This window comes from Garra rufa, chromosome 16 (assembly GCF_049309525.1).
Source record: "Garra rufa chromosome 16, GarRuf1.0, whole genome shotgun sequence".
NCBI lineage: Eukaryota > Metazoa > Chordata > Actinopteri > Cypriniformes > Cyprinidae > Garra > Garra rufa.
The window spans coordinates 33,335,471-33,352,479 of NC_133376.1; the positions used below are offsets into that span (position 1 = coordinate 33,335,471).

At 35.3% G+C, this 17,009-nt stretch overlaps 2 protein-coding genes across 2 annotated transcripts in view; one reads left to right on the forward strand and one right to left on the reverse strand.

Annotated features, from left to right (window-relative positions):
• Nucleotides 1–699: 699 nt before the first annotated feature.
• On the forward strand, nt 700–5,637 carry mmgt1 (membrane magnesium transporter 1). The gene is made up of 4 exons (XM_073820785.1): nt 700–839; nt 4,524–4,576; nt 4,670–4,773; nt 4,872–5,637. Exons 1-4 carry the CDS (start codon nt 761–763, stop codon nt 5,026–5,028), a joined length of 393 nt encoding a protein of 130 aa, XP_073676886.1. The 5' UTR covers nt 700–760; the 3' UTR covers nt 5,029–5,637.
• A 4,657-nt stretch (nt 5,638–10,294) lies between these two features.
• Nucleotides 10,295–17,009, reverse strand: part of ints6l (integrator complex subunit 6 like) — a 46,229-nt gene continuing 39,514 nt past the window's right edge. The window contains exons 14-17 of the mRNA XM_073820231.1: nt 16,484–16,712; nt 14,361–14,729; nt 14,102–14,195; nt 10,295–11,487 (exon numbers count right to left, since the gene is read on the reverse strand). Of these exons, the coding sequence (XP_073676332.1) occupies nt 11,385–11,487; nt 14,102–14,195; nt 14,361–14,729; nt 16,484–16,712 (795 nt within the window). The 3' untranslated portion in view covers nt 10,295–11,384. The remainder of the gene's footprint in view (nt 11,488–14,101; nt 14,196–14,360; nt 14,730–16,483; nt 16,713–17,009) is intronic.

The window sequence follows — 17,009 nt, forward strand, 5'->3', positions numbered from 1 at the left end:
CTCGCGTCCCTGCAGAGTTTAGCTCCAACCCTGAAAAAAATACCAACTTGTATCCTGAAGACCTTGATTAGCTGTTCAGGTTTGATTAGGGTTGGAGCTAAACTCTGCAGGGACAGCGTTCCCCACCCCTGCGCTAGATAATGCCCTTATTCTTTGGCTGGGATCGTGTAGAGCCCATTGAAACGGCATTAAATCTGCAATTTGGACCTTCAACCCGTTGGCCACCATTAAATTCTGCTATATGGAGAAAAATCCTGGAATGTTTTCCTCAAAAACCTTAATTTCTTTTCGATTTTAGAAAGAAAGACATGAACATCTTGGCCTGGGGATGAGTAAATTATCAGGAAATTTTCATTTTTGGAAGTTAAATCAGTATTAGGACATTCGTCAAACGAATTTGTAAATTATACATGTAGATCAAAAAAGACACTATGTTTTGAATAGTTAAAAACATAATTCTGAAACGATGTTGAGCCTTGGATTTTAATTCTAATTAATTGTATGTTTTATCCCGAAGACTTTTGTGTTAAAATTCATCCTGGAAATACCTCACAGTACACAGTTAATTATTTAAAATTTAAAAATATATATTTTAAAATTTCTTCTGTTCTCGTACATTGCGCTGTGTCTCTTTAAATGCATTTTTAAAGTGGCAGTGGGCAACCGGAAGTGCGATTAGTGCGGCGGTGATGACGCAGCGCTCATTGAGGAGTGCTTCACGCGTTTCGGCAGTGGCTCGATCGGTTGTGCTCGAGTGAAAATGGCCTCGTCCTTCTGGAAAGGTGTTGTCGGCGTAGGCCTTTTCGCCTTGGCACACGCAGCTTTCTCAGCGGCACAGCGTAAGTATGGTTCATCCAGAAGCGGGAGGTAATAGACAGACGTGTTGTTGTTCAGCAAGCGCTAGCTGATTGTGGTCCGGCGGTGAGTGCGGCCTCTCTGCAGAGCTCAGTGTGCATGACAGCTTCAGAAGCACTCAAAACCTAGTGAGCTGCCTATCTAGACAGCATTCGAAACAGTATATTCTGTTCAAACATGCTGTATAGGTAGGCAGCTCACTAGGGTTTGAGACACAATCGTTGTAACAGTACAATACACGGTTAAGAAGTTGTTTTCTACCATGAATCACTGATCATGTCAGTCTGACTGAGAGTTATGAAGGATCGGTGTTTGTGTTATGTGTGTGGAGTTTTATCGGGGGGTTTATGTAATGTAGTGTGCTTCGTATTTTAGAAGTAATTCTCCTTACTCTGTAAACGTAACGCATTCAAACTATCTTCAAGGACAGTGTGCTGAGTAGCGTTAAATAAGACACTAAATGATGATGTAATGAAAAATAGCTCGTAGCCAGATTGCGTTTCCTTTCTAAACATACAAATTCATCCCCTATGTATGTCGTAGTGATGTCCGATTCGTTCGTTTGAATCGGATCTTTTCATTGAATAGATTCGTTTACTTAACGCTCTGAATGATTCAATAACGTGTTCGACTGAATCGACTCGGTGGTGTTCGACTCACTGAACGGAGAACTGTCTCTCCTGAACTTGTCTGACGCGTAACGGACGGACAAGAGAATTTTAAGATCAGGGTGGTAAATTTTAACTTATTTGGTCTTCTGGGGAAGATGTAAGTATCTTTTGTAGCTTCTGAAGGGCAGTACTAAATGGAAAAAAAATACATTTAGGCAAAATAAGAAAAATGCACATCTTTATTCTGTTCAAAGGTTTTCCACCCCTGCTCTTAGTGCATCATGTTTCCTTCTGAAGCATCAGTGAGCGTTTGAACCTTCTGTAATAGTTGCATATGAGTCCCTCAGTTGTCCTCACTGTGAAAAGATGGACTCAAAATCATACAGTCATTGTTAGAAAGGGTCCAAATACATAAAAAGCTGAAAAACCAAAGACCTGAAGGATTTTTCTGAAAAACTTTAACTTTTCAGGACAAACAAGGGAGTCATGAACAACTATCACTAAACAAAAACAAACAAACAAAAAACACAGCTGTGGATCATTCAAGTAACAACACAGTATTAAGAATCAGGTGTATGTAAACTTTTGAATGGGGTCATTTTTATACATTTTATTATTAATTTTTTATAAAGACTACTATTTTCTTTTGTGGACTAGATGTAAATGTCTTATGTGAAATGGCTTATTCAGGTCAGTACTACATTAAAAATTAACATGCATTTTGTATGATCCCTCTTATTTTGGTAAAATAATTAACATTTTGCAGATTCAGAACTTTTGAATTCAACGGTATATATTTGAATTCAACTGTTAAATTTTAACATTAAACTTTAGGGGTATTTATTATTATTATTAATAATAATAATAATAATAAGCACGTGATTCTGAGAGTTTGAAGTCTTTTTCAGCTGCTTTAAGGATTTTCCAAATAATTTTTAAATGCCACAAAATTTGGAGCAAGTTTAACAAATGTACTTTAGTGTAAATAACTTACTGCAAGTCAAAATATTATGATACAAAATTCAGCCTCTTTGTTTTGCATAAAAACACCAAATTTATTGTGATAAGGAAAAACCAGGCCAAAGTTTTTTTTTTTTTTTTTTTAATAAATTGAATCATTGCTTCACAGACGAACCCTTACATTTAACTACAACAACCTAATTAATAAAACAATGCAATCAAAAATCCTATTAGAAACCAATATGGCTGGAATGTCAGGTGCCAAAAAATCTTGACATTGGCATGTTTGCTCAAGTTTTGAATTCTATATGCTTGGCATATAATGCAAAGCTTGGTGATGTAATTATGATGACGTTTTTAACCGATTCTGTTCAAAAGAACCAATTCACAGAAACAACTCGGGCTTCCCATGACAAGATGCAAACGTTTAGCAGTAGTGACATGTCTTTGTTTGCATGTACCATCACTTGCAAAAAGCTTTGCATTAGATGCCAAGCATACAGAATTAGAACCCTGAGCAAACAGTCAAACGTAAAGATGCCGTGAATGTAATTAAAAAAAAATAAAAAATTTTAATGTGCAAGGGAGGTTTTTTGTGTGCTATATAACTTAACTACGTTTACTGGCTAGGGTTAGGATTAGTGTTTCGTTTAGGATTAGAAACATGAAATAATGCATAATTAATAGGGATGTAGCAGTATTATCAATATTGTAGTATCGTGATAAAACTGCCTCAATATTAAATAATATCGTGGTCACATGATGATATAAAACGATTTCAGGCAAAAAGTGTTTTTTTTTTTTTAAATGTTCTTAAACTTCTTCCATCAAAATAAAAGCTCTACTGCCATTTCTGTCAAAATAAAAGCTTCAAAGCGCAATATGAATTGCTTACAGCTAGTGGTTTAAATGGGTAATGTTAGTGCAGTCCAAATTCAAAATATCTCTTTTAAGTGTAGAAATTAGAAAAGTATTGCAATTTCCCTACTGTAGTGTAAAGCAAAAATAATATACCTATGAAATATTCATTGTCATTTATTTTACAGTGCAACTGTTTTACAATATATAGCTATTATTGTCATAGGAATAACAATAGTATAAAACTGTTGTTGTTATTATTATTGTATTCTAATTAGTTTGGCTTCCTAAAACACCAGTGTAAATGTAGGTTAGACAGTATGCCACAAAAAGAGGGTTAAGTCCCCTTTAAAGATCCATTAACTGACATTTTTCTTTACTTTTTTGACTTAAAGGAGTAGTTCACTTTCAGAACAAAAATTTACAGATCATGTACTCACCCCCTTGTCATCAAAGATGTTCATGTCTTTCTTCAGTCGTAAGGAAGTTGTTTTTCGAGGAAAACATTTTAGGATTTCTCTCTATATAATTGACATCTATGGTGCCCCCGAATTTGAACTTCCAAAATGCAGCTTGAAACGGCTCTAAATGATCCCAGCCGAGGAAAGAAGGGTCTTATCTAGCAAAACTATTGGTTATTTAAAAAAAAATAAAAAAAATTTATATAATTTTTAACCTCAAATGCTCGTCTTGTCTAGCTCTGTGTGTACTCTGCGTAGAGATTGAAAAGTATATAAATTGGTTATTTTCTAAAAACATTTACAATCGTTTCGCTAGATAAGACCCTTCTTCCTCGGGCTGGGATCTTTTAGAGCCCTTTAAAGCTGGATTTAAGCTGCATTTTGGAAGTTCAAACTCGGGGGCACCATAAAAGTCCATTATATGCAGAGAAATCCTGAAATGTTTTCTTCAAAAAAAAAACATAATTTATTTACGACTGAAGTGAGTAAATTATCTGTAAACTTTTGTTCTAAAATTGAACTACTCCTTTAAGCTTCTTAGTTAAGAACATGAGATTCAATAATGTTTTGCCAAGTTTTCATTTGTCTGTTTTTTTTATTTTTTTTTAAATATCGCAAATATTGTATCGTGGACTTATTGTGAGATTTTGATATCCTTACATCCCTAATAATTTACTAATATTACTATAGTAAGTAAATGTACATGTTGCCAGATTATTGTGTGAATGATTTAATGCCTCATACACTGTAAAAAAGATTTTTTTGTTTTGTTTTCCAGACCGATCCTACATGAGACTGACAGAAAAAGAGAACGAAACGTTACCTATAGATGTAAGTTGCAGTCGAATCCAAGACTCGAATCACATTGAATCACATGCAATTGTTGTTTTTTTCAATACGGCCTCTCTCATGTTGTGTTTTCAGATAATGTTACAGACGTTGTTATCATTTGTGATCACATGTTATGGCATAGTTCACATCTCAGGCGAATTCAAAGACATGGATGCTTCCTCAGAGCTCAAAAACAAGTGAGTACATGCATATATGTTTTTCTGAGATCATAACATAACACCTGGCTATATCAGAAACGTGCTATTCCTCACTCACACTTCTTTTGCTCTAACAGGACATTCGACACATTGAGAAATCACCCGTCTTTCTACCTGTTCAATCACCGAGGTCGAGTACTCTTCCGCCCTCCAGAGCAAGAGCCCTCCACTCCCAGCGCCCAGGCCTTGCCCTCCAATCCCCTACGGTTACGCAAGCTGGAAAATTATCATTGAGACTGGCCTTCGGTGGGCTGCCTTGCCCAGTTTTGTGTTTTGTTTTTTTTTTGTCTTTCTTAAATTTATTTGTTAGCTCCTCAGTTGGAAGGGAAAATAAAGCATATTTCCCTGTCTTTATGTATATGTGAATATGCTGTACAAACATGCATCTCTTGTGGTTACTATTTTGTCAATGGACTGTGCCAACTCCTTTTCCAGCTGATATGTTTGTAAATACTTGTTATTGCTTGGGAGTCTTAAGTCTGTAGGTTGCGGCTGTAGCCCTACGCTTGGCTGTCGAGCACAGGGCACGAATCCTATCATGTACAATGTCGGTTTGCCATGCTTTTGGCTGAACGGACTCTTAACTGCAACAGGTTGTTCCCTGGCCCCTTCTGAACTGAGGTCGATATTGTGGACCATAAATTGTATTAGCGTTCAGAAGCAGTAGCTCTGATTACTGAACTGCAAATTTGAGCTCACAATACTGAAAATGATTAAAACTATTAAAACATGTCTGAGCAAGGCCACAATAGATTGTAGATTAATAGCAATGCTAACAATACTGTGAACACTCAGTGGGAATGAATGGTACATTTTTGTTTTTTTGGGGAGGGGGGGGGGGCAATGTTTTCTGATTTATTTCATGTTGAGACAACTCCTTATTTTTACCTTAATAAAATCTGAAATTTTATTGATGAATTTGCAATTTGGACGAAATCCAAATTTTGTGCTCCTTTATTTTGGGCTGCCCCTAATGATTATTCTGATGGTTAATTGGATATAATACATATATACCTCAAAATGTTGCAAAGCAAGCATCAACGCAAGAGCTTCCTGCTCGATCGTAGAATAATTCAACTGATGTTTATAAAACTTGCGCGAGAAGTAGCTCACAGGATGATCTATACCATCTCTATCCTCTTGAAGCAGAACAGCCCCAGCTCCAACAGCGCTCGCGTTGACTTCAAGTTTAAAATCCTGAGAAAAGTCCAGGGCCAAAAGAATGGGTGCATTACACAAAAGAGTCTTCACACAGTCAAAAGCATACTGACACTCAACGGACCAATCAAAAGACTTAGACGGGCTAAGCAATGCAGTGAGAGGGCTGACAACAGTCGAGAAATTTTTACAAAAGCCGCGATAATAGCCAGCCATATCCAAGAATCGTCTCAACTCCCGACGGGCTGTAGGCACGGGAAACTCCAAAATAGCGGTGACTTTGGCCTCTACTGGTCGCACTTGTCCCTGACCCACTTCTTTACCCAGATAAGTGACCGTTGCTTGGCCAAATTCACACTTGGCCAAGTTAAGTGTTAAATTAGCATTGGCAAGACATTCAAACACTGTTCTTAATGAACGCATATGTTCTGTCCAATTTGCAGAACAGATAACGAGATCGTCAAGATATGCGCTACAGTTTGGTATACCTGCCGACACTAAATTTACGAGACGTTGAAAAGTCGCGGGCGCGTTTCGAAGCCCAAAAGGTCATACTAAAAATAGACCTAAGCAAACAGCCTTTAAAATGAGTTAAAATACATGTATACAATTGGTTCTAATAAAGTATCAAAAGCAAGTAATCATGGTTCTATTGAACAAAGCTCTGAAGGTGGTGCTTAAATACCTAATGGTTGTTTTTACAATTTACTGTGGGATCTAATTCTTGTTTTATATTGACTAAACAACTAAAACGATGTAAGTTAGCATGTTAAGAAAGATAATGGTAACGCTTTACAATAATGTGTCATTTGTTACCATTAGTTGATGTATTAACTTACATGAATGAACAACACATTACAATATTTATTTATCTTTGTTAGTGTTAATTAATTGAAATACTGTTGTTCATTGTTCATGTTAGTTCACAGTGCGTTAACTAATGTTAACAAACACAACTTGTGGTTTTAATAATGCATTATTAAGTCATGAAATTAACATTAATATTAATAAATGCTGTTGAAGTATTGTTCACTTTTAGTTCATGTTAACTAATGAACTTTATTGTAAGGTGTTACCAAGATAATGTATTTTCCTGTGTTTGCATAGGTTTATAAATGATTTACCTTACAAATCTGGTGAAATGGTGCACCTTATAATAAATAAACCCAAACTCACAACATTACGCAGAGATGGAGTTTGAGATGCTCCACACATGTAAATGATAACAGTTTGTGTGGAGCAGCATTTACTGTAAACGGAGCCACGCATATGTAATCCACACGCATGTAAATAACTAAAATAAAAAGAGTTTGCACTTACTTGATCAGTTACCCAGGTGCACAGCCATATTAGCGATACTTGGACGTAAACAACAGCATGGATTGCAAGGTAAATATAGAAACGGAATGTTGTACTACTAAATTTGCTATCTCAGCCACATAAAAAAGCATGTGGAAGCTGTTAAATCATATAGAGAAGGATTTAGTAAGCAGGAATGGGCACAATATTTCAACAAACAAAAGTTAATAGGTGGTAAAGATACATACAAGCAGTATCAATTAAGATAGTCTAATATTTCACCTACCTGACTGGAAATGATCAGAACAAACATGAATATTGTTGACATTGCTGCCCTGGAAGTCCTGGTTCAGCTTGGTTAACCACGCCTTTTGTTCCCTCAAACAGTTTTTTGCTGACTTTTGGCAGTCTATAGTGCTTCAAATGTTCTTCCTGGTCCAAACAATAAGTACAGTCCAAAACATGACAATAAGTGGCCATTTTTAGCAGCAATAATCAACAAATATGCTAGCTGCGTTTTTGGCCTTATTTACGTTCAGTGCCGCCATGCAGGGTTGCCAGGTTTTCACAACAAAACCTGCCCAGTTGCTACTCAAAACTAGCCTAATGTCATTTTGAGAGGGTTCCCCTAGTAAAAACCGCGTTCTCGGGGGTAAAATACACATTTTTTAGAGGGGTTCCCCAGTAACAGTTCACATTGGGGTCTTTTCAACCCGTGGACATGGTAAACCATCTGCAGCAACAATGTTAACGTAGCCCAATTCCACCGGAAAACCGCGGTCTTGGCAACACTTGATTGATTACACATCCTGAAAACACTAATAAACTATAATAAACCCATGGCATATATTAACTTAATTAAATAACAGCGTTTGTGAATTATATATATATATATATATGCTTTGGAAAGCAGTCTGATAGATATTTGCTTTTCATGGATTCTTGTGTGTTGAATGCGCTAGCGCCATTTCGTATTTTGCCGGTTACTCGACAAGTCTGGAGGATTTAAAAATCGAGGAATCGTGACAGTCCTAGTAGTCTTTTCTGATTAGAAGAGATAATACGAATAAGCATGTTCATTTCATACTATATCCATTGATATGCAACGCTAAGACCTGTCAAAAAGTTTTTATGTCGTGCTATAAACAGTTTTATGTGTGGATCTGTAGCATTACGGATATGTGGATGTGGTAAATCGACCTGGTTACCCATTGTTTCCCATGTAAGTAGAGAATGGCCAGTTGAAATGGTTTGGTTTAAGCCTGTAATTATACTAATCCTTCACTAAGCCACTTTTTTTTTCGTTAGAGGAGACTTGCTAAGTACCAGCTCTTATCCCAACACTGTTTAGTCTCTTCGTCTGGTATTAATTGCTGCTTGTGTGCCATTGTTTTAAACATGCAGATCATATTTCCTTTGTGGGATAATCCTGTTTGTTGTCAGTAGTTGCAATGCTGTAGCTTTGATATTAACAAAATCTCAGCTAGGCTAACATTTCAGGCTGTTATCTATAATTGGTCAAAGGTTTATCATGTCTAGCATTTTTACAGCTGTATTTAGAGTTGTAGTTGTGGCAAGATGTCCCAGTTTGCATTATAAGGGCTTGTTAGTTTTGATTTGCAATGGCTCTAGGGCACAACATTGCAATGTTATTGTAGGGTTTATAAAAAGTGCTTTGCCATTATGTGGTATATACCAGATTTCAACCATCTGTTGTGACAGGGAAATGAGTAAGCTCAGGAGACGGCAACATGTGCTGCAAGACCCCATAATAGACAATCAGGTCTATTAATAATGTGAGAGATACAGGTGCTAGAAAAGACAAGGCAACCAAATGCAGAGCATTGCATCAGTGTGAAAATATGACAAAATGGAAACCAGCCCATTTCAAAATTGGAATGACTACAGCTGCTTACAGGGAGCAATCTTGTAGTGTTTGGGGATTTTATAAAAGGATGAGAAGAGTCTATTGAGTATAGAAGATAATGAACAAAAAACAGTATGAAATCCCCAAAATCCTGTAAGCAGATCACCAAATTTGTCACTACCGAAACACAGTAACATATAATTTAATTTTATAGTATAACTTTTTTTTCAGAGGTAAATCAATAGCAGTTGCATTTTGAACAACATTTCAAGTGTAATTTAGGATATTTGTTGTATTTTTAATAAAATAAATTTTTGTAAAAAGCAAAAAGATGATCATACTGATTTTAAACGTCATTAGTTTGAATATACATTGAACCAAAAACTATCATATTGATAGTTGATAATTTAGTATACCTTATTTTTGTCAAAACATCCCATGTTTCGGTAGTGACATTTTTTGTAGCGACTTCACATTACAGAATTTTAACTTCCATAATAAAACACTTTTATAACATACTAAAATACAAAAACATTGCATAACTGTACTAAAATTTTATTTATTTCCCCCAAATAAGGATTAAGTGTTCCTTTTCATCACTACCAAAACAATGATGAGATGTTTTGGTCGTGACTATTTCCAAAAACCAAAAACTCTGCCAAATGTTTCAGTAGTGACAATTTTAGATACTTTTGAAGTTAGCTCAAAGATACTAATCAGCAGATAGTTGGCTAGCACAGTTCTGAACAGTTGTACACATATAAAAAGTAAATGCAGGGTTTGTACAGATACTGTAAATGCAATTCCAGGACTTTTAAGGACTTTACAAGCACTACTTTTTTGATTTTCAAGAACTTCAATCATCGCTTTTTTAAAAGAATCAAAAGGATAGTTTTAAAAACAACAATGAAAAAAAAAAAAAAAGTTATTTCAAGTTGAAATTTGGGTTAGAGTTCGGGACAGCCACCTCCCAATTGAAAGTACCCAATAAATGATAATTTTATATAAAGTAAGCTTACTAATATTTTAAATATTATTGTGGGTTTCAATAGAAAATAGAGGATCTTAGTAAACATCTAAGATTTGAATACTTTTTAAATGTTTTTTCTGGTTGTGGCACAGCAGTTTGGGCCAGGATTATGTATAAATTCTATATAAAATTTCACAATGCACACGTTTATTTGTAATTTTTTTTATTGTTATTTTTCCTTGTTTTCATAAAAAAATCATAAAACTTTGTCTATATAATATCAGTTTACAAAACGTTTTATACAATTCTTAAAATATTTGTATGTTCTCGTAGCAATACCATCCAAAAATAATCTATATTATTTATGAACATTAAAAAGTAGTATACATCTGTTTTTAAAAATGAACAAAACAAACAAGAATGGCGTCACTAATGTAACTTGCGTCTGAAATGAAACGAAACTAAGCAGTCTTGAGACTTCTCCTCGTCGAGAAGTGTAGGATGACTGGACAGAATCAAAACTCTGCTGTGGACCAGTTCATTTCACACCACAGCTGGCATCTCCCATTTGTGGACAGGGTTTCATCGGACACTATTGCTTATAGGACACTGAATGATGCTAATCTATGTGACATTACATATCACCACGAATACAATAACAGGCCGAATCTCCAAAGTTATAAGGATGTTCTTCTGAAAAATCTGTAAAATTGAGCTTGGCGTACTGATGATTGTAGGGTTATTGCTCTTGAGAAGTCTACAATAGTGTGACTGCTTTAAAGGTCCAACTACGTTGTAATCCCCATGACTTGTGGGCATTTCATGCAAACACAAATCCATCATAGATTTCCCATACTATTATCAGCTCTGAACTATCCATTGATGCCAGATAACAGCGGACAGACATAATACATAAACATACTTCACGTGACAGACGCTGACCTCTGCCTCGGATGACCCTGTAAAAATCACACAGTGCGTGAGGCTTGGCTTTTCTGGAGTGTGCTTATTCATTATTTTATGGTTTAACTACGGTCGACAATCGGAATCGACAGAAACCCCCGTCAAACCTGTAGCGCCTCTTTCCATTGTGAGCACTCGTTTCAGTAACTGGAAGCGCCTGGACCGGAGCGTGAGCCAGACAGGCCTCCGTCCTCCCTAATTTACTCTCCCTCGCTACGTCTCCTCCTAAAGCACAGTGCTGAGGCTGATGGGTCGGCCCGTGTGCTCAGTTGGCATGCTCTGCCGCTTCTCTGTCGTCTCGTGCGTCTCTCAGCGGTGAGATGTGACGTGCCACTATCTGCTGTGGACGTTGTTGAGTTGTGCGGGGAGCATCTGTCTGTCTTCGATCTCCTCCAGAGCTCTCTCCAGCTGCTGGATCAGCACACGCTTCTTAAACCTGAGAGAGACACAGCTATTTAGCTGGATTATATGACATTATATATAATAACATAAACATGCTTTATACTAACAAGTAACTTTGTTAAAGAAAATTACATATTAATACCTGCTTTCAGAGATAATGAAATAATTTTACCAAGATAAGAAGGATCATACAAAATGCATGTTATTTTTTTTAATAAGTCAAATTTACCCTGATCTTCAAATATAAAAAGTTTTTACCCCCCGGCTCTTAATTTGAGCATTTGAACCTTTTGTAATAGTTGCATATGAGTCCCTTAATTGTCCTCAGTGTGAAAAGTTGGATCTAAAAATCATAGTCATTGTTGGAAATGGTTCAAATACACAAAAATACTGAAAAACCAAAAAATTTGTTGGACCTGAAGGATTTTTCTGAAGAACAGCAGGCAGTTTAAAGGGATGGTTCGGAGTAGAATTGACTTCATTGCTATGCACTCCGAAGCCCATGTAAATACCCCATCCGAAGTTTTTTTTTTTACCTTAGTCAAACATTTATGGAGATATTAGAGTTTTTCGAATTGCTTGTTACAGGAGTGAATGGTACATGTGATGTATCTCGTAAATTGCACCACTAAACGTGCAAGTAATCTTACCAAACTTGTACAGTAGTGTAAATAGGTTATGTACTCACAAAACGCTGCATCGGAACATTTGTAAGTCCACCATGAGTGTTTTAAAAACACGTTTTACCCGAGAACTACTAGTCTCAAAAACTACAAATGGCGACACGTCGACGTCACTTCCCTGGTTTGAAAAAAGCACGTAAAAGTCCTCCTACAAGACATGCACACAGATGTAGTAGGAGGACTTTTACGTGCTTTTTTCAAACCAGGGAAGTGACGTCGACTTGTAGTTTCTGAGACTAGTAGTTCTCGGGTAAAACGTGTTTTTAAAACACTCATGGTGGACTTACAAATGTTCTGATGCAGAGTTTTGTGAGTACATAACCTATTTACACTACTGTACAAGTTTGGTAAGATTACTTGCACGTTTAGTGGTGCAATTTATGGGATACATTACATGTACCATTCACTCCTGTAACAAGCAATTCGAAAAACTCTAATATCTCCATAAATGTTCGACTAAGGTAAAAAAACTTCGGATGGGGTATTTAGATGGGCTTCGGAGTGCATAGCAATGAAGTCAATTCTACTCCGAACCATCCCTTTAACTGTTCAGTACAAACAAGAGACTCATGAACAACTATTACTAAACAAAAACACAGTTGTGGATCATTCTGGTAACAGCACAGTATTAAGAATCAAACTATTATTTTCTCTTGTGGACTATATGTAAACGTCTTTTATGTGAAATACAGTAAATAAAAAAATAGTACTAAAATAAAGTACTAAATATAAAAATTAAATAAAAAAACTCATTTTGATAAAATGATTAACAAATTTCAGATTATGCAAAGTGAATGTAAACTTTTGAGCTCAACAGTATGTTATCGGGAGGTTATGCTTTAAAATACTTTTTATGCCAATTTGTTTCTAAAGCAAATTTTTGTTTTAAGAATTCTTTAGTATTTTTATAAGACAACTTTTTTTTAAAAAGGTGCAGTAACTTTGGAGATAATTCTGTGCAATTTTATGATGCAATAAATTTTGCAATTAAATTTCAATTATTAACAAAAGTTTATAATTTATAATTATGTTGAAAACAGTAGAGTATCATTTTTTTCAGGTTTCTTAAATGAATAGAAATCTTTTGTAACACTATAAAGCTTTTATCAGCACTTTTGATTAATTTAAAGCATCCTCGTAAAATAAAAAAAAAGTAATTTCTATAGTCTTTTCCGAAAAATAAAATGAAGATTGGAGTAATGATGCTAAAAATTACATTTTAAAATATATTCACATTTAAATAGTAAAAAATATTTCACAATATGCTTTTGCTGTATTTTGAATCAAATAAATGCAGGATTGGTGAGCAGAAGAGACTTCTTTAAAAAAGTAGTGTAACTGCAATAAAATTAGGACTAAAATGACTGAAATAAAAATAAATGAAACAAAATAGAAACATTAAAACCAATGAAAATATAACAGTTACTACAACTTAATAAAAATGAAAACTAAAAAGCGCATAACAAATTTACTAAAACCTAAAATTAAACAAAAAAAATTTAACTAAAATTAAACAAAAAAAAAATCTAAATATTAATAAATACTATAATATTATATAAACAATACTAAAACAACACTGCAGGGGACATGTAGAAATATGCTTATTAGAGATCTGTTGGAAATGATCCGGTTTGACGGTTTGCTTGACCAATGGCTGGTCAAGTGTTTAGGAAACCTATTTATTTGCTCAGTACAACATGCTGACCTCCTCTATGGTTTGGCAGGGGTGTTCAATCCTGCTCCTGGGGGACCACTGTCCTGCAAAGTTTAACTTCAGACCTAATTAAACACACCTAAACCAGCTAATCAAGGTCTTATTAGGCATATTAAAAACCTCCAGGCAAGTTGGAGCTAAACTCTTCAAGACAGTGGCTATCCAGGACCAAGTTTGGACACCCCTGCTCTGTGGCGTCTATTGGTGAGAGTAGCAATAAACGCATGTAAGTGTTTGAAGAAAGCTCTCACCTGGCCGCCTCTTTGATGGCATGATGAATGAAGTACCTCTGCACTGATATCGGCCCCTTCACCTCCTCTAGTAACCTGAATATTGCCTCATAATCTGCACAAAAGAATAAGCAATGGAGTTTAGCTTTATTAATTCCTACAAATATATACCCTCTTTCAGAGTATAAGTGCACTCGATTAAAGCAAGAGAATAATTCAAAAACAATACAGAAATGAATTGCCATGAATAATTCATTTGCTATTATATCTAGACACTCACTGCGGCCAGGCTTGCGGACTTCTTTAATGACTCGACTGCGCAGCTCTGCGTTACTCCCCTCTAGGGGAATCATAACAATTGTGCCCTGTGCTGGAGCGTCTTCTCCATTGCCCTCCACTTCCCCCTCCTGGCCTGGAGGACTCAGGTCCTCACAGTTTTGTGTGAGATCGGAGGGTCTCTCATCCACACAGTTCTCCATTCCTATTGTCTCCTCCTCGCCATCTGGTGTCCCCATCTCTCCTGTGTCCTCTACAGGTGCAGGGCTTTCTCCGACTCCATCCACTCCTCCAGGCCACCCATCTCCAGCCTCTCCACCTGGCGCTCGCTCTCCATTGCTTTCTGTGTCTCCTACACTGTTTTCCTCAGCTCCTGTAGGGGAACATATATGATGGCATACTATTACTTTTATATATTTATGGAAAGTTTTTCAATATGCACATATCCAATGTTTTACAAGACTATTTGGAGTTGTATACTAATATACTACTTGTATTATTTATTTGTAGTACATACACTACCAGTCAAAAGTTTTTGAACAGTAAGATTTTATTAAAATAAGTATCTTCTTCTCACCAAACCTGCATTTATTTGATCCAAGGTACAGCAAAACAGTAAAATTGAGAAATATTTTTACTATTTAAAATGACTGATTTCTATTTGAATATATTTTAAAATGTTATTTATTTCTGTGATCAAAGCTGAATTTTCCGCATCATTGCTCCAGTCTTCAGTGTCACATGATCCCTCAGAAATCATTCTAATATGCGGATTTGCTGTTCAAGAAACATTTTTTTGTTATTATACATATTTAAAATAGTTGATTACTTCAGGATTCTTTGAATAGAAAGATCCAAAGATCAGCATTTATCTGAGATAAAAAGCTTTTAAACATTATACACTACACCATTCAAAAGCTTGAATGGTGAAGAAATTAGAGAAATTCATACAATTACTTAGCAAGGATGCTTTAAATTGATCAAGTGATGGTAAAGACAATACTTCTATTTCTGATAAATGCTGTTCACCTGAACTTTCTATTCATCAGAGAAACCTGAAAAAATTCTACTCAGCTGTTTTCAACATAATAATAATAGATATAATAGATTGTGTGACTAGACTAATGCAATAAAAATGAGCTTTTAAATCACAGAAATAAATGTAATTTTAAAATATATTCAAATAGAAAACAGGTATTTTAAATAGTAAAAATGTTTTATAATTTTGGTACTTTGGATCAAATAAATGCAGGCTTGGTAAGCAGAAGAGACTTTAAAAATCATTAAAAATCTTACTGTTCAAAAACTTTTGACTGGTAGTAAAGATTTTTAATAAATTAATTCTTTAATTTAGAAAGGATGCATTAAATTGGTAAAAAGTGACAGTAAAGACATTTATAATGATACAAGGGAGTTTTATTTCAAATAAATGCTGTTGTTTTGAATTTTCTATTCATTAAAGAATCAGAAAAAACATTTCCTGAGCATCAAATCATCATATTAAAATGATTTCTGAAGGATCATGTGACACTAAAGACTGGAGCAATGATGCTAAAAATTCAGCTTTGATCACAGAAATAAATTACATTTTAAAATATATATGAATAGAAAAACTTTATTTTGAATTGTAATAACATAACAATTAAAACAGAAACTGCGATGTACTCAACCAGAAATAATTACTGCTGATATTTTTTTATCTTTTTTGTGTACTAATTATTTGATCAGATTGAAAATTTAATTATAAAAGGAAAACAACATTCTTTACAGTGTCATTGTTACACACAACATGTGCTTATTATAATAATAACAACAGTAAATTATGCATTATTACATGCAACTGGCCCTAAACCAAACATTAATCCTAACTGAATTAAGTACATGTTGGTAATTAATATTACACAGAATTTAATGGCATAACTGCACTGTAACAAGGACACCTTAAAATTAAGTGTAACCTAACATTTTATTTGCAAAATGAATACAAACATGCAATTTGATAAGGCTGAGTGACAACAATGTAGCATCCTACTGTTTGAAATGTAGCATGTTACTGTTCCTCTTACAATAAAAAAAGTAGACAGTATAAAGTGTAAGCTGAAAATCAGTCAGCCGTGAGGACTTTACCTTTGTGTAGTGGGATGGGTTTGATGATTCCTTGCTGGCCCTGAGTTCCTGTGGGCCCCTTGCCCAGGACATGATTAGTTATTATTGGAGGAGTCTGGGGCCGGCGCAGCAGAGGGGACATACTCCTCCTCCTCTTCAGGGCAGTCCCCGAATTAAGATCCCCAGTGTTACTCCGTTTCTTATTTTGTGGGCCTGTCACAAACTCATCTGCTTCATCGATCATCATCCCCTGTTGTTGGGAGAAGAGGAAAAACAAAAACATAACTTAGCACCTAAGGCACTGCAGTTTTGACCTGTAATTTTTATTATCAGTGGACACTTTTCACATTTCCGAGGTTCTCAGAAGAAGTAGTTGTCATAGTTGGGCGAACTTAAAAAAGGATTTTATTGTTTGCATTTCCATTTGCTCAAATTGCAAATGAAAACATTCATGATAGCCCAGGGGGAAAAAGTGCACTTCCATAATTTACTTAAAGTGCTTTATTTTCACACACTAATTTTGTACTTAATTGTAATAATCAAGGAG